Source organism: Typopeltis vanoorti, chromosome 18, assembly GCF_054136105.1.
Source record: "Typopeltis vanoorti isolate ZY-2024b chromosome 18, IOZ_Tvanoo_1.0, whole genome shotgun sequence".
NCBI lineage: Eukaryota > Metazoa > Arthropoda > Arachnida > Uropygi > Thelyphonidae > Typopeltis > Typopeltis vanoorti.
The window spans coordinates 30,597,231-30,623,988 of record NC_143566.1 but is presented as its reverse complement, the minus strand read 5'-3'; the positions used below and the strand labels follow the sequence as shown (position 1 = coordinate 30,623,988).

The 26,758-nt window shown below is 33.7% G+C and overlaps 1 protein-coding gene across 1 annotated transcript; it reads right to left on the bottom strand.

Moving 5' to 3' along the window:
* Positions 1–1,201: 1,201 nt before the first annotated feature.
* LOC150096581 (EPM2A-interacting protein 1-like) lies at positions 1,202–26,758 on the bottom strand. The gene is made up of 2 exons (XM_090408644.1): positions 26,538–26,758; positions 1,202–1,658 (listed from the first exon to the last, which is right to left on the bottom strand). The coding sequence occupies exons 1-2, from the start codon at positions 26,756–26,758 to the stop codon at positions 1,202–1,204; spliced, it is 678 nt and encodes a 225-aa protein (XP_090264770.1).

Below are 26,758 nucleotides of genomic sequence, written 5' to 3'. Positions count from 1 at the left end.
TTCTTCTGCGTTTCCATCTTTGATAGCCCTTTCAAGAGAATCAATGCTTTTGATTTAGTGGCTAGCGGGATCCGTTTTCAGTTACAATCTTCGATCCATGTAGAAATAAGTCTCTCTAATTCAGGGGTGTCCAACCTTTTAGCTTCCCTGGGCCACATTGGAAGAAGACGAGTTGTTTTTTGACCACACATAAAATACACTAACGATAGCTGATGAACAAAACACGTAGAATGTATAGTTAACATATTTAAGTAATTTAAACTTCATTAATTCATGACTTTTTTATTATAAAAATAAAAGACAAGACAGCAACATGAAATTAGTGAGATGTTTGACATTGTTTTTGAGACACTAATGCTTCGATATTTGGTTCGATGGAAGTAGCTGGAATTCTCAGCAAGTTCTCAAGATGCTCATCAGATATTTTGGTTCTAGTTTTATTCTTCGTGTGCTTTATCCTTGAAAATAACTGCTCACAAATAGCGATGACATGAATAAGGCATGATTGTGAAGCAAGGGATATTTTTCTCTGGGAAGATATAGCTTATAGAAGTCCAGTAAAGAGACATGATTAAATTTTTCTTTAAGTTGAATGTCAGATTGTAGCTCTATGCATTCCATTTGAAAATTCGAAAATGAACTGTCGACTGAAAATGGACTCGCAAATATATCAAAAGATTGATGATTTTTCCGGAAATATTGAAACCTATTCTCAAATTCCTGTATCAAATCGAAAAGCAAGCCTGCATATTTTTCGTTGTTCACAGGACGGTGTTTAGCCAACTTGTCGAAATGCATAAAATTGTTTGCCTTAATTTGAGATTGCCATACTTTAAATTTCATTTCGAACGCTGTTATAGTTTGAAATATTGTATTGATCAGTTGGTTTTCACCGTGAAGACGCATGTTTAACTCATTTAAATGAGCGGTCAAGTCTACTAAAAATGCCAAATCTGTGAGCCAATTTTCATCGTCAAGTTCTAGCACAAATTTTGTTTTTGATTCCATAAACGACTTGATTTCATTTCGCAAATCATAAACTCTTTTCAACATTTTACCTCGACTTAACCATCTTACTTCCGAAAAGTAAATCGTGTCCCCATAGTCAGCATCCATAAATTTAAGGAATGCCTGAAATTGGCGATGATTCAATTCTTTGGCCCTTATGAAATTTACAGCCTTGATGACAATCTGCATGACGTTATCCATCTTTAAAGCTTTTGCGCATAAATTTTCTTGGTGTACTATGCAGTGATATTTCATCATACTTAAACATTTTGGAGGCAATTGCATCGTCTTCTATTAATTTTACAAGTCCATCTCTTTTACCTATCATCGCCGGGGCACCATCAGTAGCTATACTAGATATGTTCGCAATGGACAAAGAAAATCGCTTTAACGTATTTTTCACTGCTTCGTATAAATCTGTTGATTTAGTTGTGTCTTTTAATGGCACTAAAGAAGCTATTTCTTCGGTGATATTATATTCGTCATCAATACCTCTAATAAAAATTGCCAATTGAGCTGTATTAGTAGCATCAGTACTTTTGTCTATCGCCAAAGCATAAAATTTAAAATTAGCAGCTCTACTCTCCAAATCTTTTTCGACAGATTTTCCTATTTCATCAATTCGCCTGCCTATAGTCTGGTGAGACAAACTAAATTTAGAAAAATCCCCTTTTTTTATCAGGGCAAATTATATCTGCCACGCTTTCCATACATTGCTTAATAAACTCACCATCGGCATACGGGTTTGATTTTTTTTTTTTTTTGCTATCAGGTTTGCAACCACATAACTAGCTTTTACAATAGAATCCGCTTCAATTGTTATTTTTTTAAAAAACTTTGTTGAGATGATACTTTTTTCAGTTCCGCTATTTTGTCTTTACGACACATTCCTTGATACGCACTAAATTTCGCAGTATGTTTTTGCGTGTAATGCCTTTTCAAATTGTAGTCTTTGAAAACTGGCACAAATTCCCTACAAATTAAGCAGATTGCCTTAGTATTTGCCTCGACATAAAAAGTAGTCGACTGTCCACTTTTCGTTGAACAATCTTCCTTCTATAATTTTTCTTTTTTTTTTTTTGGTTCGGTTTTCTTTTGAGACGCTGGTGGAAGCCATGCTGGAATTAACAAAAATAGATGGAAAATTAGAAAGCTAGGTTTAATAATCACCAAACCGCCACAAACACACGTAACGTCTGCACCTTTCTTCGGTGCCAACTCGACTGTTTACAATTGCACATTGAAAGCCGTACCAACGTACCCATGGCGCACATAGAGAGACATCTATTGCGTGGTAAAAGTAGGAAGCAAGAGCGCTAGCGCCATTTATTATGTCGAGAAGTAACTACTCGCATGGGCGGTAATTTTGAATAAATACAATTATTTGAGAATGATTTTATGAATCTCTCATTGCGAAAGAACGTGTTAAATTCAAAAGTTCATTGCTTATAAATTAATAGCATGTTAAAATTGTATTTGTAGTATTATTAATGGTATTTTTTAGTCACAATCTCATAAAGTTTGTAAGTTTACGATTTTTTGTTGGGCCGCGGGTTGGACAAGCCGGCTCTAATTCAACCATTATAATACTTTGATCTCGAGTGCATACATGATGAACTTGAAGCTGTCTTACCTTTCTCTTTGTATTCATCAGCTTTGCTTAAAATTACTCTTATAGTTGATTCACCCAATTTTGTGTACTTTTCCTGTCTTTGCTCTGGGCTCGCCTTGTTCATTTTCTTTATTATTCCATGACTTTCTTCCAATGAGATTACTTTTCGAATCATTTTCACACTTTCATTTTTTTGCTCACTAATTCTTTTACTCATGATGAAAGGTTGGGAAAATACTTTAAAATAAAAAAAGTAAGGAAAACAATTGCAAAGGAGGCACGAGATATGATCATCAAATTGCGTCTGCTATGTAATTAGCAGACGACATAAATTTGAAACATAGTGTACATGGAAATAGTGTAGTATGCCATTAAAAATACCTTTGTAAAATATTTTAAATCGTTAACTAAATTATTTCATCCTGCTGAGTGATTCTATAAAATATCCATAAAAATGTATAGATAGAAAATGTTTAAAATCTGTAACATTTATTTTCAAGATGTATACAGACGCGCGCAATCGAATTTGGGTATAGAAAAAAAAAATGACGCACTAATCGAAAACGCATTAATCGAGTGATTGCTGTAATTAGATGTCTGGTTAACGTTTCTCATTCAGAGAAAGAATGTATTGGTTCACAGAATCTTCCCTTGTCGTTCAAAACTAACAAAGAAAGACACATCAAAAAATATGACTGACCAATAAGTGATTGACGCTTTTTGAGTCGCCTTCACCACTAAATATGAACCCTGTTTTCTCTTACGCCAGCTGCTCATTATTCATCTATGATAAATCAAATCCTATTATCGACTTTCGCGAATAAAAGTTTAAAGTTTTTCCATATTATCTCCAGGTATCAAACTCCTTAAGGTAGTCATTGGTTTTCCTTTTATTTAGAGGCTTTTACTTCTTGATGTAAACGTGACAAACTTTGAGAAACTCCAAGATAAATTATCCTCTCTCAGTTTATTATCCCGCTTGCGAAATTTTCTCTGAGCTTTATTATTTGCTTTAAAAAAATACATGTCGCTGGATCTGTAATGTATAATGTATGGATGAGAAAATTAGTATTGTCATTCATTGAAATTAAGGTAACAGTTTGTGACATTTTGTGCAATGAGCAATTATTGTAAAATATACACGGTATTTTATATTGCATGGACAAACTGAAAGATTTGATCTTCTGGACTTTGCGATTCTCACCAGAAAAGAGGCAGCCATACCAGCTGGTTACTAAAAACAACACAAGAAGTCTAAATGTCTCAAAATATTGAGCCCAGGACTCCCCACCCACCTCGTGAAAAGTGTTAGTACTGCCATGGGTAAGGTGCTTCTTGATGAGAAAGGATTTGATTGAAGACTGCTGTTATATCCGGGTTATAAAAATTAAGTAATCACCTGTTACAAATCAGGAATACAAGTACGATACGAACATGACAGACATATCCTGAACAGGCTATAGCAAAAAAATATGGAATACTGATTCGTGAATTAAGGTTTATTATGAGCCAAATTGCTTAATACTAAACATCAACTTAGATGCAAATATAAGGAAACTCATTCGCTGACAAATTTATAACTTCTTCGAAGTCAAATACAGCAATATTTATTCCTAGTACAAATAAGTCTGAGTTCAACTTAATTTATTATTAAAAATGTTTGTATCAGTATTTTTGTTTTTAAAAAGTAAAGTAAAAACTGAAAATCAGTTTTAACTCTTTTTTTTTTTTTTACATTTATGCGATGGATGGCATATAAGCAGATAAAAAAACTATTATCAACCAATGGATTTTGTGATGAAGAAAATACAAAAAACGTAAAAGCAAAAACTGACAGGAAAAAAAAACCATGCAATCTGAATGTTTGAAATAATCACTATGAGCAGACGAATCAAGATCAGTTAAACATGGAGTACAAAAAATGACCCAATAATGGGGAAAGATTTCAATTCTCCCAATGATGTCAATTATAAATGTAAAAATGAGAATTCTTGGCACAGGAATGAAGTTTAAATAACAATAATAATAAACATACTAAATAATAGCAGTATATTCATATGCTGCACGTCCGCAAATAACGAACTTCTTTTTTGTCATGCAAATAACGCGTGATGGAGAATATTAGCATTTGGTGACGTCATAACGCAAATGGCAAGAAGTATAAATTAGTATGAATATCAAAAATGATCACACGTCAATGGATAGATAACGCTGTAGAAAAAAAAATTATATGAAGGCTCTGAACAGCGTAAAAATAATAGATTACGTTTTTAACTGCTAGTAGATACAATAATTCTGTGAAAAAGATCATTTTCAATAGTAATTCTAAATGGTTACGGGGAATTTATAAAATACTTAAAGGTTATTTCTGTTATTTAAAGGAGGTAACGGAAATGAAATCTACAGTCTCAAAGAGCATTGAAATACTAATAAATGTAACTATCTTTCTTAAATAATTGAAATGACACTTTATAATACACATGCCCTGGCCACCAACCCGACACAAGAGCTGTTTTAACGTTAATGTAACTAACGTTTCCCATCATCTATTTACCTGGCGGATCTTAATCCAATACCGATTTGGTAGGGAGTGCGCAGGCGCGGACGTCACTGTAATGCTACTCCAACTCCCTGATCCAATTATAGATCCCGTACAAAACATGACATCTGCTGAATGAAAATTAGTAACTACGACAAATCCCTTATTTCTCCTGATACGTCCAAGCTGACACTTGATGCTCGAGCATATCAATGGTTACGGATGAACATCCTATTTACTATGACAGCTGGCGACGGAAAATTCCGTTAAGATTCAGTCTGCTCTATTTACTGGGCGAAGATGGTGTTCTTAATCTCGTATGTCAGAGTCTTCGAGATCGCTGCAAGACTTTCTATGCTATTAGACCGTCACCCCTAAAGAAATTTTCGGAGAAATCATAACGTATTTATGTTTTCGGAAAGCATTTCATATATAACAGGTTAAAAAATAAAGCAGTAAAATTACATTGCTCTAAAATGAAGTTATCCCGATTTACAACACCATAACCAGCAGAATAGACGACCATCTATTCTGCTGGTTCGCTAATTTTAGTAAAAAATTTATAAACACATAAACAAGTGTCATGTTTTGGACAACAGCGAATTCATGTTTCCTAATACAATTATCAGATGCGATCCTTACCAAACGGTATCGCATGTCCTCAAAAAACTTACTATGTATTTAAAAAACCAAAGAAGGATTGAAATATTATAAAAGAGAGAAGAACAGAGAAAGGATGGCTATTTGAGATTATATGATTTGGTCCTCTAATCACTATATTTTGTTTATTTGTTGTATGTCGGCGAATACGAAAACTATCACATACATATCAGACCGACGAATTCATCTTAAGAAAAGCCCTTATAAAACTTGTGAGACCCACTACTGGATTCGAATGCTGTTTTCTATTCAAAGGGAAAGTATCATTCTTCATCGTGGAGTATACGAGCGCTCTCCCTGATGATAGGAGATAGCAATGTTTTAAACCTTCCTAAGTAATTATTATAGTGTTCGGATATACTTCACATAAGTTCAGTCATTACTAGAATTGATTATGTTATTGGCGCCTCAAGATGATTATCTTGAGTGTCCAAAACTTGAAAACAAATATCAGACAGTATGTTTGATGAACATAAATTCTAATTCACAGGTGCAGCAAAATCCTTTTTCACTGGTTTGAACACGGTTTACCAATCAATCAACAGCTGATGTGTTGTCATCTTTCTTTTCAGTCAGTATCTACAATTTTTGTTAGGATGAGTTACTGTGTTATGATTATCGCTGACACGCCTCTTTTCATCCAAAGTGTTTGCCGAGATGTTTCTTCCTGGGTGTTATTTTTATGGGTATCAATTCCTAAATTTTAGACGTTCTCAACATCTTTATTATATGTAATACATTATCGAATCAATAACAAAATGAACCTTTATATCATGTTCTACTTTATGTTATCATCACAATTTAGGTTTTCAGATGATTTTATTTAAAAATGTGCATGTCGAAAAGATAAAATAACGTTTTCCCTTATTAACAAAGTCGTATTCTTTCTTAGTCACGGACAGGGGCACACTCAAGATTTAATCTTGAATGACTGAGCATCAGCAGTGATCGCCAATACATGATACCCGCGACCCCCTCTGATCCGGCTCGGGCAAACGAATTAGCGCACGAGCACTACTTCGTTCGCTTGCGTTCATAGCGGCCATGATTCCCGAGCACTATAAGGTGTTCCCGCCTTATGTGACCGCTAATTCATAAGTAGCATAGAAATAGAAGACACGACATAAAATAAATTTAAAAAATAAAAAAAAAAGAATTTTTATTAGGAAAAGATTTTTGGAAATTTTTCTAGTGTTTTTTCATTTTTCTTTTGGGGGCCATGGTCCCCTTCCTGGGTGCGCCAATGGTCACGGACATCTCTGTCGTTCAACGGGAAAAAGAAAGTATGCACCTGCTGTTCCTCTGGAAAGTCGAAATGTACTGCTCAGACATAATATACTGGTACCCTTTAGTACCCCCTCAGGTGTATTATTAAAAACAAAACGTTTTTAAGTATAATACATCATTCCACTAGCCATGCATGAACAGAAAGAATAGCATTCCCACGTTAATTTTATGAACCGCTAAAAACGGACACTCAAACCTGTGACCCGCCAGTGTAAATCATTCTACAACAAGACCCTGATCTAGGAAGGCCATATGCAGTGCAGTAAATCCGATGCAAGACAGTTTTGATGGCATTCAAATTCCCTTCCGACACAGCTCACATAATATATGGTTAAGCTTAATACCTACCAACCATTCATTTGGAAGTAAACGTCTTCCAATGACATAACAAACATGCTCACGAGTATAATAAACAGGCTAACCGAGATCCCACCACAAACTCTGCACCGAATCTTCGATTCATTCAAGTGCTCGATAGTAACATGATTATCCTGTTCCGTCACACATCAGAGGATTACTGCGATATTGACGATGGATGGAAACGCGAGTAATTTGCCGACTAAAATTCAATTAAAGGCATCTCATAAGAAGATGGACAATTTCCTCAACGCAAATCGAAAACTATTTTCCCGACCAAGCACGAACCACGATTTTCTTTCCATTAACAACTTAAGGAACATTCCACTCGTGCTATTCTTTCCCTCCCCACTATTCATCGCCAAACGTTCTTCTACTTAATCTTAATTAGACACGTCTTTGTTATTAAACACAAAAGTAATAAACTTCGGTGTCCTCCATTTTACCTCCCTAAACTTTCCAACGCACTCGTTACTGATTTTGGATTTCATTTGTTAAAAGGCTGCTAATAACATTCCTCATTAAAGAGTGTCGAACAATTAAGACATTTGCCACGTTGCTAGGTGCTTGATAAATCCCAGGAATGCTTCCATCAATTTCGGCGTTTCCAGGCAACATTAACTCTCGAACCCAGAACTGCGGATTATTTGTAGTTTTCAACTTTTGTTTTCTCCTTCCTCTTTGAGCAGCGATCGTTCTAACGCTGCTGCTCTGCTAATGACCTGTTGGAGAGAGAAACGAAGATTGTTTTCTTATATCAAAAGATGTGCATAATAATTTGTCATGTACGTAATGCTATGAGATTCTGAAGACGCTGATACTCGCTTTCATCGATATGAATTTTTCATGTTCAACTATGATACCCTACTTTGAAGTGTGACCAGTTTTTGGTTTTACTCTTAAAAATTCTACACCGAACTCTCAGAAGGCACATGAACTTGAAAGGTTTCAAATCCTTATCCTCCAACACAGTCATCGATTTTTAAATCCAAAAACTATATAACACAATGGAATACACTGATAAAAAACTCACTGGTGAAAATGAGCATGATTAATATTTTTAGTGATTGTTAAGTGATATTAAAATTATTTTATTTTTAAGTCTAAAATGATTGCTGATTGCATAGCAAAAATCGAAATGAAAAAATCTTAATTGTTAAAAGAAAGTCTTGTTTCAATTTGTTCAATTGGCAAAACTAACAATTAACATTTTTGCAACAATGCTGCACATTGTTGGAAACTTTGTTGTTTACTGCACAAACCTTTTATGTCTTAATTATCAATTTCAAACACATATCGATTATACCTTCTGCTCAGATTTTCTTTCTTCAGATTAACTGAATGTTAAAGTAAGGTAATCGGTAATAACTAAAGAATAATATTTTTCTGAAGAAAATATTTTTCCTGTTACGATCCGAAATATATTCTGTATTTCTTTTAATCTCTCTTCATTGATTTACACGGTTTCTATACTCTTGCCGTCTATTAATCAAATATCGACGAGGAAAAAAGGAAGAAGAGATATTTTGGCACACTACACGCGCAGAATTTCTAGTATATGTCAAAAATTTTAATGATCAGGGATAACAAAAAAATGTTTCGCATATTTATATATCGATAATTTCTCGCTCAGCATCAGATATCTATTACGAAAGGACAATCTGTCAAGCTTTATTATCATCCTCTTCTATAGAACACCGAAGGTTTAGTACTAAATTTAAATAATTATTACACTGAAGTAAAATATAGGCATTTCTGCCGTATTTACTCCTCTGCTATCCGACTAGCCGACATATTTTGAAGATAAGCTTTCATTGCCGAGAAGGAAAGCAAATTAAAACAAAATCACTAAACGTTTCAATATAAAATCGATCTAATAATTTCTTGCTAGACGTTTACTAAAGGTTGTGCTACACTTACTAAACGCAATCAACGATTTCGGTTTTAATATTTTACTATTTATCTGAATTGTATTGTATTGCACTTACAAGTATACTTTATACTTATAATCAAGACATTTAATATGATATCCCTATATAAAAATGCGTTCAAAACGTGAGATTTATTCATGAACTTCATTATGCAAACAACTTTTTCAGTCTATTAAACTAAAATTGGGTTACACACTTCCTAAAAAATGAAACTGGGAAGAGGGGAGAAGAAGCGATGGGCTTGTGTGTCTGGATCCTGCCTTCAAAACGAGTGAACTAGACTTTCGTACACATAATGTTAATTTATTTCAAATTCTTGCTTCTTTTTTCTAATATTTCGCCAATCTTCACATTGTATTTCCATTGGCAACCTGCGAAACAAAACGAAATACACGTGTTGATGGATTTGCATATAAAGAAAGAATTCTTCATACAAAAACTTGGGGTTATGATAATTTTGCGCAGGAATTTTCCCTTAATTATATTATATATAATTAAATAAAGGAATTCCGTAGATTATTCGCTATAAACGCAATGCAAGGAAGGTGCACACAAAATGCCAGACAAGAGCACCTCAAGATTTTTTATTATTATTATTTTCCAACTAATCAATTTTACTAACGGAATACTTCTCGTGAGAATGTGAAATATCAGCATTCAAATACGACGGAGTTATTCTTATAGGACATATTAAACACTTACATTACTCTTAGTTTAAACACTAAATTTCCTTACGACCTAGTAATAACACTCATATACTTCAGATCTTGATGACTTGAAGTATAACAAAGCTGTGTCGTGAATTAATTTTACAAACAACGATCAATATATTTTAGATTGTATAAAATCTAAAAAATACTAAAAAAAACTTACTGAAACCTCATAAAATCTAAAGAATCTCACACTTAAAGAATAAGCAACAGTATGCGCGAGAACTAAATATATTAAACAAATTCCATATTCGATTGATGTTGAAGTTTCATTGTTACGATCTATTCAAAAGTGAAATGCAACAATTATTTTTCTTTCAACAATATTACTGTTATTATTATTACGCGACACCTCCAGTAAATTCAAGGACTGATAGCGGGAAGGCACAGAACTACATTTCTTGGGCACGAAGATTTCACTACTACTGGCCGTGAATTCACTTGTTTAAAAAATAATAACCAAGTAAAGGAGTATGTAAATCAAATGGATGAATTTTGACATGAAAATAGAAAACCTTGACGTAACTTCCGTTTTGGGGGGATAGAAGATGGAATGTCAAGACTGATACAGTATAAAAAAGGTGCTTACTTCCCCTATTCCTTCGGAAAGGGGGCATTTATTTCCAACGAATAGAACATAAGGCTATGGTCAAGTCATATCAATCCCGGTTATGTTCCGGAGCGAAGGAATAAAATTGCTTCTCCGTAACTGCTCACATTTTATTTGCTGTTTTACGAAGGCATTTCACAGAGAAGTCGAAATAAAATGTACTTAGAATCACACGTTTCTTGCCGATTTTATCAGTTTTAGCGGAAGAGAAGTTTTAGAATTCTATCGAAAAATATAATACTTAGACTTCCGGTTTTAGTAGAACATAAATACAAAGATATATAGAGAGTAAAACACAGTAAATATTTCCTTTTCGTTTCCTGTTGCCTTTCTCTTCTGAAGATTTTTAACCTTGAGTGGAAATATCAAATTCTTCTATTTCAATGTTGAAAACATGAAACTAGTCGACATTACTCGTGAGCATAAAAAAAAAGTTCCATCTTCCTAATCTTTTACTGTCCGATGCAAAAAGCGTCAAACACAACTAGATATTTTAATCATGTAAACAATATTTATCAATGCTTTGTTCGAAACCTTCCTACAATTACGCTCAACATAGAATAGATTTTCGATTCGCGCATGACAATCACCTGACTTTATGCATCTGCAGAGTCCTTGTTGAGATGAAAGAAGCTATTTATATTGTTGCAGAGATATCATTAGTGTAATTGTCCATTCCAGACGAAGCAGATATTGCAGACGGAAAAGATCTGTAATCAGGACTGGCGAAACAAGACAAACACATATTATTAACGAGGGGGGGGGGTAAATGCTAACGTTTAGAGATGACGAAAAATTGAAGGAATGCGAGGTTTCATAGAATACAAACGGGAACCTGTAGATATCATGATATAAAACATTTCTTTAAAACTTAAGTCAGTATCTTTTTTTTTTCTAACACAATGTATCAAATGTGTTAATTATCGCATTCAGGAAGTGAACACTAAGCTTAATTAATTTCAGGAGTGCAGAGCGCGGTATTGCAAGGCCATATGTAGCAACGAACTCGAAAATTGCAATCTTTATGTATACAGCTGCTATTAATATCAAAACGGGAATCAACATTCTGTCAACTACGAAGCCAAAAACGTATTTCTGAATCCCAATAGCTTATTCTTTCTCGCGTGTGTCCACTCTTTCATGATGAGCACATTCGTGTTTCTTTAATGCATCGACCGTAAGTCAGCTGAGTTAGCTGAGAAACGACAGTTGGTATATTAATTAATATATGAGCCCTTGTTTAAAACTGCAGCTGATGGGGAATTTTTTTCGTTTAGTGAAATACTTCCAGAAATGGTCATCTTTCAGGGTCGTTGTTAATGACTTAACGATAATAATTTCCATTTTAGCACTCATTACAATGAAGGATAATGAATTACCGCTGGTTGATGTGTTTGTTCCCTTTGAGTTGAATAATAATTAACCGTTTAATGCTACTACCAATATACCGTATTTTTCCGAGTCGCCGAATGGAAGTTCCAATTCCACTGATGTATGAAGCCAATATTCCAGAGATTAATTAATCGGTACGTTTTTGCTCACTAATACTGACATAAGCAGAGATAGCTTTAAGATTTTGATTTAAAAACGTCACATGATGCTAACTTTATTAATAGAACACGTAAATCCTAATAAACTACCTAATACATCATCACGCGAATAGTAGATTGAGAGCAGCTATAGAATTTATGGAAAAATACGAGTCTGTGATATCTCATCTGCCAGTGTGATTGATACCATTATTTGGCCATTGTTGGGTGGGCCAATGACGTCATACTTGATCGACAACAGTGCAAAGAAGAATAACTATGCAATTATCAGAATGATAACCTATAACTCCAATTATGTATGGGGCGATGTTCTGATTTTCAACAGTTCATCATTGCTTTCCCTATTTGCAGTGCTTTCTGGTAATATTCGAAGTACTTCCATTGTCTTTAATCATCGCTTTATTTTCCTTTGTTGGCAATTAAGCATACGCCGCTGTCTACTAAAGCGTTTTACGTTTGGAAATTTTCTTTAAAAAAAAAAATTAAGGAAGAAAGGGTAACGCTCACCATCATTGCACTCTGTTCCTTGATTTTTCTAGGACGCGAAACTCGCAGATTCGCGTAACCGTACATCAAAATGTACTTTGACTGACTCATCAATGTTTTCCCACGAGAATTAAGAATAATGAAAAGAAAGGTGTCGTTCAACTGTCTCTTGCGGCATGCTGTTTGTTACGATTCTGAAATCGTGGCTTGACCAAAGAGCGATGTGATTGATCAAACAATCAGCCAGTTTATTTGAGGTTTAAGGTGGCGCATGGTGCAGGAAAAAAAAAATAACTACAACGATATATGTTGAACTTCAGTATTTTTTTAATATCACACCGTAGTACTAATTTTTTAGTAATGTGTTTAATTTAAAAAGGCTTAAACGCGCTCATAATTTTATCTACAAACGATACTTTAATTGCATTTCAAGAAGGTACTAATTTCTGTTGGTGGAATTGGCCGTTTACCGTGACGAAGTGTTTTTCTAACAGGGTATAGTTAGCGGTAAAAACAAAAGTAGGAAAATAAAAACAAAATAGGATTAAAATAAGCACAGATCTGAATGATCTCGGCTAACAAAACAGAATACTGAAAAAGTCTATTTTTTAAATTAGATATTTAGCTTTTGATGTGTCGTTTGGTTACTGTTATTACCAAACAACGCAAACTTTATTATAGAGGCGAAAGGGAAATCAGAAAATATAGTAATGGACAGTTAATTTTACTCTCATCTATGTTATTAATCTAGACCAATGGGTAATCCATCTATTTTTCTCATCAGGCACCCAAAGTGGCCATAATTAGAATAAACTTAAAATTAATGCTAGTCGTAGCGTGAGTAGTAGATAGGCCCAACTCTAAAAAATTATTTCAAACATATTAAATTCATCGTGACCGTCTTTTAACTTTCGGAAAAGCAACGTTTTAACCTACTACTTTACGGAGTGTGATTGGGGTAAAATATCGCAATTTTACCGAAGAGTAAAGAAATAAGTTTTGTTCAAAAATAAGGCTCAGGGAAGTGTAACATTATACACGACATTTCGATGCAGCGAAAACTAAGTGAGTTTAATAAACCTTAAAATAATTCAAACAGTTTTTTTTTTTAAAGGAAAAGGTAGTTTAACTGAAATTTCAAAATATTTTTTACAAAAAGGAACCTTGTTTCCTAAACCTTTTAATAAAATCTTAGCATTTCTATTATTTATGAAAAAAACGTGACTTAAGATTTATGAGTAAAATTTTAATCCTACATTTTTCTTGGAGAGAACTAACATTTTTAAGTTTGTGGACAAAAACGATTCGTTAACCCATACCTACCACGTTAATTAGAAGTCACTGTTATGTTTCTCCAACTGAAAGGTATTGCATAAATTGTCATGGGTAAGTGGGAATGTTCTCTATAGGAAAATGATACATCTAAAAAGCCAATATTCTAAAGTGTAGTCTGTATGGATATGGATTAAGAGTGTGATAAAGTGCTTTAAATGAGCACTCTGCATTGCTTCGAATAATATTCTCAACAGAAAAACCACAGCGGAATAGCAAAAGCAATGGAAAATCTTTTCAATGGGAGCATATACAAAAAAAATTAACATTTAGTACTGAATCAAGTTTTATCATATGATAATTTAAAAGCCATACTCTTTGCACTGTTCGATCAAATAACTTTTAAAACGTTGGTGTAAATTTTAACCCCAACTCTTTCTTAAAAGCTACTTATAAAATGGGTCAGAGCAGTTCCCACATCTCCCATGTTCCAAGGGAGTGCTACAAAGTTCTTATTTCCCAGCTAATCGTTCGTTATCCAGCCATTATTCTTTCTCGTATTCTGATCTTTTTCTAGCGTCTATGAGAGTGTGTAAAGGAAGTACTGAAGTGTCAAGTTGAGTCTTCGCTTCACACTTGCTAGTCAGAAGAGAAATATTAGCTGCAGTTTAAATGGAACTAACTAACTAAATTGGATGTGACGGCTGTCTACTTTAACTGAGTTATTGTGTCAAAAGGACGCGACACTCGCATTTCACCTTTCTCTTATATTAAAGAAATTGTGCAAAAGTAGTAATTCAGACTGCCCTGATTATCAAGTTCCATCAGTGCGTTAAAAATACAATGAATCTGGTGGGTGATAGAGAAACACGACAGTTGATGTACAAAGGGGAGAGTAAAATGCAATTTCTCATTCGAGAATTACGATTGCAAGCAGTACATATTTTGAAACATTGTCCGATCCACTTTTTCATATCCAAGTCGATAGAGAGCATCCTTAATTTACTTACACTTTATGAAATGGGACACCCTTAAATGTATAAAATCATTTCTGGGATTCGTTTTATAAATAAAAGCGAATTAAACACAAAGTCAAATAATTCAAATTAACACTAATGTAAATAAAAAAAGGTTCGAATCATATCCGCAATATTAACATTTCAAATATTTAAATGCTGCGACCTCTTATAGAAGATCATTCGACTCTGTGTACATCTTGAGTTTATACACACTAAATAGCATGCACAGGACAAGGGGCACAGAAAATAATCTTGTAATAAAACCTTTACTCTGAAAAGATTGTATTTATTTAATGCTGTTTTCTATCCCATGATAGAAAATGGCTTGGATATTGTAGCAGAACATTAAAATATTCTTACTACTGTTTGTGATCTTGATAGTCAACTGCTATAAAAAGTGAATAATGAGGTAGTTTTCGTTTAATTATTCAAAATCAATTATGATCCATTTAAAACATGCTTTAATATATTGCTCTACAAATCTGTTTTTTTATAACTCTTAAATTTCTTCGTTATTTATAGGATAGTCCATAAATGTATAAAAAATGTATTAAATATGTTAAATGCAACTAACCTGTCAATAAAATATTCGCTATTTACGAATCGAAGGAATGTACAGTACAGGTAATTTTATTAAATGCACTTTCCCGGATAGTGCGATTCTGACAACACTATAAATATTGGCACTCTCCTTTTATCTGTGAACTAGAAAGAACAGAAAAGAACATTTTATTGACTACTTTAATAACAGTGAAACTATGTATGGTTTTATGTGCTGTTTTCATTTTATGTTACTTAATGTTGTATAGTGATAAAATAATAATATTAACTCATAAGATCTCATTTCAGGGAGTCATATATATGAATTACTGCCTTTATTTTCAAAGAAATTATTTTTATGTTAAGGCTTAAATTTTGATGCATTTCTTATGTTAAGGACAAATTCAAGTTTAGTCCCCTTGTTCCGAAGAAGGGAGATACATCCTTCGACTGGAGTGTGTGTGTACGTATCAGTGAGTAGAGAACGTTGAATTTGTACTTTGATGACTTTATATTCGCTCGTGCTAGGAGGCTCTATATCTAGGCTTTAGGCTTCAGTGTATCATATGCGCTTGATTGCAGTGGATTTTAAATACTGAAAAAAATCTTATAACTTCAGTATAAGAATGAAGTCACAGACCCGAGGCGAAAATATAAACCAATGTAGATATAATTATCATCCAACCCACTAACAATATTATTCCAGTCATCTTAGGAATAACAGCTTCTCATGCCATATGTTTTCAAAGATGTCCTCTCCTTATCCTTATGTTCTCACGTTAATCACACCAGGAAAGATTTCTTTTCCACTCACGCTCATTGTTTGATCCACTTCACCTCTCTTAACTTTGGCTAGCTTGTAGTCCGTTGAAGTTAACTTCATGGCAATCAATGAAGCAGTTCTCTTTCAGGTCGTTCGTTAATCCTTCCTAAATGAGCTTAACCTACAGACAATATAGAGAGCACTTCAGCACTTAACTTCGAGGTAATAACACTAAGTGCACATACAACCATTACAATTATACGAGATCGCTTGCGGACAAAGATTTACTTTAATAGAAAAACTGCTATATCACTAGATAAAGTGGCAATTATAATTTAAAATAAGAATATAAAATATTAGCACTAAACAACAGTGCCCGCTAAATTAATAAATTTAGTTACTTTTCAGATGTCTGTTGTGTGGGACGGGAGAGAGAAGAAAATCGGAATGCGATCCTGAACACCAATCAGAAATGTTTCACTTTTAATGAATTACGACAAAAAATTTAACAAGCATCCAGGAATGTTATGATGTAAGACGATCGCTAATTCCAGTTTCGTCATCCCTGTCAATTTGAGCATGCGTACATGCAGCAGCAGAGTCATGGTCGATAAAAAAAAAGCATCTGCTTTGTAAACAACAGCGGTGGGGTATTCAAAATAATTAACGTCATTGGGATAGAAACTCAGCCAAAGCAAACTAAAATTTTCTTCAGAATACGACCTCTGAAAAACTATAAAATTATTATTAACATGGAGTATATTATGGATCCAATCAAATTTTACTACCAAATATTTTAAGAAACTTAGTTTCAAAATTAAGGTTTTGCAACTGAAAACGTATCACTAGTGCTGCTTCATATTGTATTAACTGCCTAAGATAGTTACAAAAACTGTAGCCATCGACTCCATTGTTTGTTATAGAATTGGGAGGGGGGGGGTTGGTTGAACAAATTTCCCAGTTTAATCCAAGTCACATTCAAACCGATTTCCCGGATAAAATGATAAAATTACATACAAGACGACGTAAATTCACTCCTAAATAGTTATATCGATGCTGCATAACAGTATGGAAAAACAATATAATAGAAGTGGGGTAGAGCTGAACCGTTCTTTACTCAAAAAAATGTAAATCCCAGTGAATATTTCTCCATTTCTTTGTAGGTCTTTTTCCAGAAATGCTTCTCTCCTTACATTGCATTTCATCCGATGAAACTCTTTATTAAAAAAAAAATAAAAAAAATAAAAAAAAACTGACCATAAGTTATTCGAGTTTCCTCGGTGTTAAATTATTAAAAAGGCATACTTAAAGAATTAAGTAAGCTCCTCTGAAGCTAGACAGAATATTAATCATAAACCATGCAGAACTTTTTTTTTTCTTTTCTTACATGCAAAGTGATGCCAATAATTCAAAACCGTATACGTGAGGTCAGTGGATTCATTAACAAAACACTGAAAAATAAAAAAAATAAAAAATCTCTTCCAAAGTCATACTTCAGTTGTGCAATACCAAGGCGCGTGGGATTCTGCATATCGCCGATTTCTTTCAAATTTGTTTTGCAGCTTCGATAGCGCGTGCAAACGAAAAACGTATCTTTATGGATATTTTTCATTCTCACGTTAAAAACATAGTAAGAAATAAATATGTTGTTAGTTATGAGTTGAGTTTTCTACACAGCTTAGGCTAGAAGTGAGGTTAAAAATAAGTTTCGTACAAGATTCAGTTTCTAATTTATTATGTTAGTGAGCTTCCTTCCCATTTCACTTGTTAGAGTAGATATTCCACGTAATACACTGACATCATAAGCAGCAGATATTTTCGCTTAAAATGCGTAAACACTGTACAAATACGGCACCCATTTCTACTCATAACACCCGGGTAATGTTACTACGCCAGTCTAGTTAACTTCTAATACTTGTGATCTTTTTATGATAACCTAGAAATTGGAGTAATTAATATTTAACTGAATATGGCGTAACAACAAAGTAGCACGGTGTTTGTTTTCTTACACCAATAAAAAGCAACTCGTTACAAAAATAGACTGCTCCTACTAACATTTCTTACTGTTGCGTCAAGAATGCCAATGCTTAAGAACATTATCTTAATTTCTTTTCGGTAAACTCTTTTGGTATATATGAGTAGTTCGAGCATTGTTGCGTAGCACCATTGTTATGTGTGACAGATATCGGATTTGTTGGAGAAGCAATGTGTGTGTATAGAAAACTCAGAGTTTGGAATAATCAAATGAGATACACACAAAGAGAGAAGGGGAAATTTCGCAGAAAGATGATCGCAATAAGACAATTCAACTGAACATAACTGCCTAGCCTTTCTTTCCTCTCGTACCTTATTTTATGCTTGTTGCGGAAACTTTGGCCATCGGAGTAAGATTAAGGATTTCGTAGAGAGTTGAAAACATGAAAAACACCGCATGAAAAGGGGATCGAAAAACTTGTGGTTTCCTTATTTAATATTTTCTTCTAATAAAGTATATTTTATTCTTTAAGTATAAGATATAATCAACTCAAAATGTTTTCTTCAAAACGGTGATTGAATCAGACAGTATAAGATTGAAGAAGGGGAAAATAGATAGAAGAGTGAATGGAAAATGGGCTGAATTTTTAAATAATATTAAAAATAAAATGAAATAGAATAATGATTTAGAGTAAAGAAATAGGATTTATATTATTACATGTTTGGTTCTTTTATAAATGTAGATGCAGGTAACAATGATTTTCTTTAAATTTTCCTTTGTTTCCGTCTTGCTTCATCCACCCATAAGCTGAAACTGCTACCAACATCCTACTTAGAAACGATATCATTCAACCACAATTCGTCTGTGATAAGGGATAAAAATTATGCTTTTTTATCGTTTTCGGCTTAACTGAAATTCAAAACATTCTTATAAACATACAAACTCGTCCTTCTAATGGCACATTTCAGAAAATTAGCTAATATTTGATTACAAAAGAGTCAAACTAGCAAACACGAAACTATCATCCATAATGAAATCTGCTCCTATCTGGTTACGAGGACAGTTGTCAACCCCCCCCCCCCCTGCCGGTTTATTAAATCATTCTTTCTCATTATAACGACCGTGATATTATGAAGTAATATTGTTAAATTGTGAATTAAACTACGTTGTGTAATTTATTTTTTTTCATTCACATTTAACGTTGCTTATTATGTATTAATCATGATTTGTATAAAAATTATTTATTATTCCTTAATTTAGGATTACTATTTAAATGTTTATTCTAAACTTAACCTACTATTAATTTATTAAGCAATAATATGTGCAGAATTTATAATAACTAAAATATATAACATGTAACGAAAAGTATTATTATAATTAATTCTATACGTAATAAAAAAAAAACTGATTAAGTAGCTCAAATATTCTGTTTATTCTTATTTGTGAAAATTTAACGTTATGTAATCACTCATGTAGTAGTAGAGCATTGTATTACATTAGCGAAATGTTTGCGTTCATTTGTTGTCATGGAGACGCATGAAATAAACAAGCACGAGTCGAAGAGAGCGTGACCTTCGGACTGAAAGGAGAAGAAAAAGAATAGAAGATTTTTAATTAGAGAGAAGGGAGCAAGTTTTTGCGGAGCGGAAAGGAAGGTAGGATACAAGCAAAGGAAGTGGAAGAAAATTATAAGTTCTCTAGGGCAGAAATTCATGAGAATAGTGTTTAGAAGTGAGCCAAAACATAGTGAACCATATACTTAGTTGCAAGTGAAGTCAGCTGTGTTGTAAAGGAAAAATAATGCCGTAACCGGATAAATAAAGAACTGGACATTCAATGAAAAATTCTGATTAGTTCCAGTTAGTCTAGGATTACGTCTTAATTCTATGTTGCCCTGAGAAGAATTATATTGAAATTAACAAGTTGGAGAAAAGTAAACAAGGAGAATTATCAATGCCTTATTGATGTGCTTTTTTTTTAGAGTAGTGAAGCGTGATTAACAGTAGTTCAGTTAAATCGTTGGAGAATTTTTATTAATGTGTTCTGCTAACGTAAATAAGTTAATTCATAAGTGTGCTCACAATTAATTGATGTATTGAAGATTGTATCTGGTAAGAGTAGTCATACTTGTTTGTTTGTTTTAACATTAACATGTCTTCGAAGTTCAAAGTCCGGAATAAGATTGCTTGAAATATTGTCTACCTTGATTAGTGCTTCCTGTGAATATTAAACATTAAGTACAGCTGATAGATATGTGGAGACTGATTAAATAAGAAGATTCGTTTTATTAACTTGAGTTAAGAAAGCTTGTGATTTTTAAACTGTGAATTGTATGTGAAAGTTTAGAACATTGAATTGGCATGAGTGACTTAGCAAGATGTATTAAGTTGATTGTATTGTTTCATTTTAAAGCAGAATTCTTGTATTTGTTACATATATATATCATATATTAAATGTTTTATTTTGTTAATCTAAATATTGTTTGCCTGAATGCCTTTTTATTGCACCGTTCATAAATATTCGAATCTTGCAGGAACCCCGAGTGAAATAGTAAATAATTCGGCCTAAATAAATGAGGAGACTGCAAACTTAATTAAAAATTGATCCTACTATTTTATATAGACTAATCTAAGAATAGGGTGGCGCAGTATAATTATAAATTTCCCTACTTTTGGATCGGTGATCAATTTGCAATTAGTTGTTTTATTGATAAAAGTGACTTGAACCAAGATGGCGGATTTAGAACATAACATGAAAATAGAACGTCATCAACAATATCACCGACTTAGTCGAAAAACTTTTCCGAAATGCTGAAGAAGTATCTTTCTTAAGACGTGTCGCATCTTTTGTGAGGGTGCCAAAACGATATTTGCAAGAAAGGTATTTGCAGTCGCGTGTTTAAGGATCCCATTCGGTGCTGTCATTCCGCTTAATGAATTGCTGGCGAGCAAAATGCTTTCCCGCGATGAGAGGTGTCGCGTATGGAATGTTTGTGACACATTCTTTCTTGTAATTAGACATGTAAGATGCCGGGATTGAAAAGTCATACTCCTCGAAATAAATTACGTTTCTGTCAGACACAAAAAAAAAAAAAACGTTTCACACGTAAAACATTGGTTGTCATTTGAATAAGAATTGTCTTATTATATTTCTTCGCGAATAATGTGTTATATAAAAAGGTTTATGGAAGTTTTGCGATAAAAAGGAAACAGTTCGAATGCCTTATTCTAGTCACCGATCATTTTATTTCATTTTGAATTTAGCTAAACTTCTCTTAAGCTGATTCTTTATCGACAACACTCTTTGATTGGAAAGACGAGGTTTCGAACTTCCATCTGGCATATGAAGAACCTATATAACTACTTTCCTGCTGAAGGTGCATTGGCTGCGCTCATAAGGAGAAGGGGAAAACTTTGAATTTTCATCTTAAACAGACCAGCAGGTCTTCACAAAACTACATTTTGGTAGAGCAGAATAACAAATGGCAGCAGTAAAAATGCTTGTAAATTTCTAACCAAGAGACTCTGCGAGATTGAGTCTCACTCAAGGCATGGATGATTTCGATTGTTACGAGACTACGGGCCCCACCTATTATAGGTCTAACGTGGATCTAAAAGGGTTCATGTTTGGTCATTGCAATCATTGGTTTGCGAAGCCACGATGTTAATAGAAATTTAGGCTAAACAGCCTTTCGATGGTAGGATTCATCTTAAAAATAATACGTTCTTGTTTCTTCTTCAAATGAGGTACATTGGAGGTGAGCAATATAATCTTGCTAATATCGATGCAACTAAAACGTAATCTTGTACATTCGTCATATTTCTACAATGCTTGTGTTGCGATTTTCAACACTACCATATATCGTAGTAAAAATCTTTAAAAATCTCCTAAAATGTTTGAAAAAGACAGACAACAATGATTCTTTTCCGGGGAATTTCAATTCCTCACGGCCTCGACATTCTCACACACACTCAACTTCTGTTGAATACGTTTTTTATGAATACTTTCGATGGTGTCATGGTTCATCGGAATTTATGCGTGAATCCTCTGCTATCCTACAAACGATGAAAATATGAAAGGAAAGTAGAATTTATACATTTAGTCCGAGTTCAAACACAAATCTTCCATTTGAGAAAGTCGACTACAGTTGTTTATTTTTTTTTCTTTCTTCCCAACCTTCAGCTCATCGCTGGTTTGGTAATCATCCTTGAATGGGATTATCAGAGGGAAGCGACTTTAGTTAAACAATAAAATCCGACCATCCTTTTCTCATCCTGCCAGTACCCAATTAAGTCTGACAATATTTTGCCCCATTTCCTTGGGAAATTAATACTTTCGTTTAATTCAGATGTACATTCTGAAATAAACAGAACTTTCTTCGAAAGTTACGTAGCAACACCCGCATGACAACTAAAGCTAAAATAGAGGCAAAAGTGGGAAAGAGGTTTTTTTTTGTGCGAACAAAAAAAGGCATTTGTGGTCGCCGGTGCAATTCTTGATAAGAAAGTGGATAACACGGGGTTTTCAAATAGCGTGTTTGTGTGGTCTTGTGTCCTTTAACACATGGGAATTTTTCCCCCTCTCTATCTTCTTGCTCGTAATGCGTTTTATTGGGTCTTTTCTCAACTATTTTTTTTGTCTGTGATCTCATTGAAATAGCAGCAGAAAAGATAGGAAATAGGATTTGTTACTTAAATCTATTCCCCCAGCCCCAATCGAAAGTCAGACATGTTTCTATTTATTCTCTGGATTGCAACAAACAAATCAGTTTCTTCAAACACATTTTTCTATCAGCGAAGTCTCATAACAGTGCAGGAAAGCTATCAGTGCCTCTCAAAGAAACAACTTGTCTACACAGCAGACTTGCTCTGAAAAACCAACAAAAAAAAAAAAAAAATTTCCATAAATCAGTAAATAGTTGGAAACTCGCAGTAGGCATAGCTTATAATGATAAAAATGGATTCTTCAGAGATTCGCTGAGTGAAAAAAATAACGGGGATAAAACTGCTATTCATTAACGCCACAGATCCATTCGGTGTTTGGAAATCTACCAAGAAACCACATATTTTAGAACCTTTAACTCTCTCCAGCATAAAGGCCTCAAAAATGAGGACACGTAAAAATGATGTCCTCAGATGGGGACATCATTTTTCACATATGTAGGGCACAAATTTAGCAAAATTAATGAATTCGTGGTAATACTGTAAGATTAAATGGTACTATATCATCATCATTATAATTTTTATAAATGAATATAAAAATGCATCATGAGAGGGTTAAATTACTGAAAAGTCAATAATATCTGTATTATTGACTTAATGGGTATTCCATTCAAATAAACTTTCGTTATCTATACAATTTTCTAACTTATTATAACAATCATTTTCAGCGAAATTACAAAAACAAAATAAAGGTAAATATAATGGAACTCTAGAGATGAAATTTCGAAATATTGCAAAGAGCATCAGTTGGCACTACAATGTGAATAGCAAACGATAGAATTTCAAATTTTGTTACCAAATGTAATAAACGATATAAATAATGTAATCTCTAACAATGCCACAACTACGTCATTTTATCGTCATTATATTTGTGACGCAAAAAAGACATTCTGATGAGACTTGAGGAATTTCGCGTTTTTCGAACGAGATATATCAGAGCAAAGAATATGGCGAATTGTTGAACTATTAATGAAATGTTAAATATTTGATTCGGTTTAGTTAATGAAACACTTCTGTCTAACGATGTGGTTTTAAGAAAATGTAATCTTGGTTATTTAAAGCGAATGATCCATGTAGATGAAACAACGGTTTTCTTTTGTTAAATATTATTAGTGTTTATTGAGAGACAAAGATTAGGTCTTTAAAATGTTGATTTTACAGTTTGCAACATAGAAAACGTGATGACTGCTTATGCTTTATATTAATCTGCTCATTATATTGTGAGATGCTTCCAGTACAAATAACAACGAGCAAATCATTTGTTGATGTGCTCTGTTGTCGAATGAGCAACCAAATATTGGCCGGTAGTCAAGAATTTAAGATGTTAAGAATAGACGACTACACAAAGACATTCGCAACCTCTCAGCAGACGATTTAATGTGTCGCAGAAAACGAGTTTAGTTGGCTGAAACTTCTTTGCTCTCGACTTCTATTTGTCAGTTGTCAAACAGGCTGACAAGCACATAAGACCACAAACACTCATTTTGTACAGAGTAAATATTTGTGCTAAGACACACGCTTCTTTAAGAATCTTGTATTTGAGTATTTCTAAACTAATATTAATGAGATGTCGCGAAGAATATTGCAGTCAGGAGTGTATTGAAACTACATCGCAATTTTGGAATCCTTCGGTTTAATCTTCCTCTCTAATCTAATAGTAACTAAAATAAAATAAATTATAATTTCTAAACATCGTAAAAATTTATTAATGTCTTAAAAATAATCCTGAAGATAATCTGTGGCCTTTGTAAATTCAAGACCTTTGATGCTGTTGATAAAGTTCGGTTATCCAATTATTTTTATGCCAATAATAAAAATGCTGCAAACAGATGACAGCTGTCACGCTTAAAGGAATTTACGATTTAATAATTTAAGGAGCAGTGCTATCAAATAATGATGATTGGCATTGGGAAAAAGGGAAGTGAGAAATATTGCAGGTGCAAATCTAGGGAACGGTAACAAATTGTCAACACAACTAGGAAAGAAATTTTCATATTATTAGAAATTGGCCAATGGTTATAGCATGTAAATAGAATGGAAGGGAAAAGATTGCCAGGAGATCCAACCAAGACTTGAAACCGCAAAATGCCACCAGGCCTATTACTAACGGACAATAACGAAATATTTAGCAAAGCAACTTCGGTTTTATGAAGGTGAACTACGTTTTCATAAACCAGCAACATATATTACGTGTATTAATTGTTCATTAAATGATTTACATAGCTTATTTATAATTAAAATCTAATTTATATTAGTTCTTTGTTAAGAAAGAATCGATTTTACAGTAATAAACGTAGCTATTATTGCAAAATTCCGACAAATTTAAACATCCCCCCCCCCACCTTTCCAGCTGTGTTTGATTCATAATCATTTCTGATATGCTTGTTTCAAATATGTTTTTAATTTTTTTCCTATCACGTATAGTTTTTGAGAAACAAGTCTGTGTATTTTTATGATATAAACTCTATTAACAATATCATGCATGCAAAATGAATGTCAAGTAGACTGACTTTTAACGCTTTCCGTTTATAAGATGAACTCAGTGTTTCCCCGCTTCAAATCCTAACACAGCCCGATTCTACTTACCCTTATACCTGCTTGACTTCCATCCTCATAATCTGCTGATGAAACCTCTCACTTATCATGACATCACAATGTCAGGTTATGGTTTGAGCACAGAAGAAATGATTTCTTTGTAATCGAAAGATTTGTGGTTGGCCACAAACTGCAACTCAACATGCGTCCATTAGCTTCGTTTTGATTCAAAGCTTGTTCAAATTTGGGATCGTTCGTTAACGATCTAATTTCTCGCCTATCTAATGAAAATGCCTACTTTACTTCTACATTGATTATTCGTGGCTCAAATAGTTTTTTTTCTGTCTCTACCAATGGTGCGTATTTAACATTATTTTATCCAGGTGAGAAAACTTTTTGTGTATGCAAAAGCCACTGTTTAACAACATCATCAGTATTTCACTGAAATGACCGATGTAATTGCTTTGACTGTGTCCGGAAATTGCGACCTTAATTCCTTCAGCTAGGAGACTCCATCCTCACAGCCATGATGCAAACAATTCTGCTTGATTCTTTTACAATCTTGTAATACCTTTTACAAGATCATTCAATTCCTATTCGGTGGTTGAATGTGAATCGTCATTTTTGACTACGAAATCATGTTCGTGGCTGATATTTTCTCTGTTTCTCCAACACTCTCAACGTCTGCAGGTGTTGGATATTTCGTTACCGGCAAATCAACAGAATGATGTACTGATCGTAAAGCTAATGTGCAATATTTGAATAAACTTTTTTTTTTTGATGAAATTTCAGAAAATTTGTAGGGAAGAAACAAAAGTCGTTAAAATGATTGGTCAGCTTTCTCCAAATCATTAAAACAGCAAATGACAGGCAGGGTTTGGTTCCTTTCAACGAAGCCTGCACATCAACCACACAACATACACGATACACATGCGGAGCCGAGATTTTATCTGATTACTTACCTTACACCGAAATAACGTTCATTGATTTCCTTAATTAACTTTGTAAATGGTTTCGGGTTCTTCGGGATTAAGTCCCCGCACACATAGCTAAACAAATTAGGCATTTTTCTGTCACACAAAGAATACGACACAAGCTGTAACCAAGACAGTACCGTATGTACTGTGTAGGCGAATGTGGAACGATGTAATGTTGCATCATCTGATGCAATAATTACATGCAT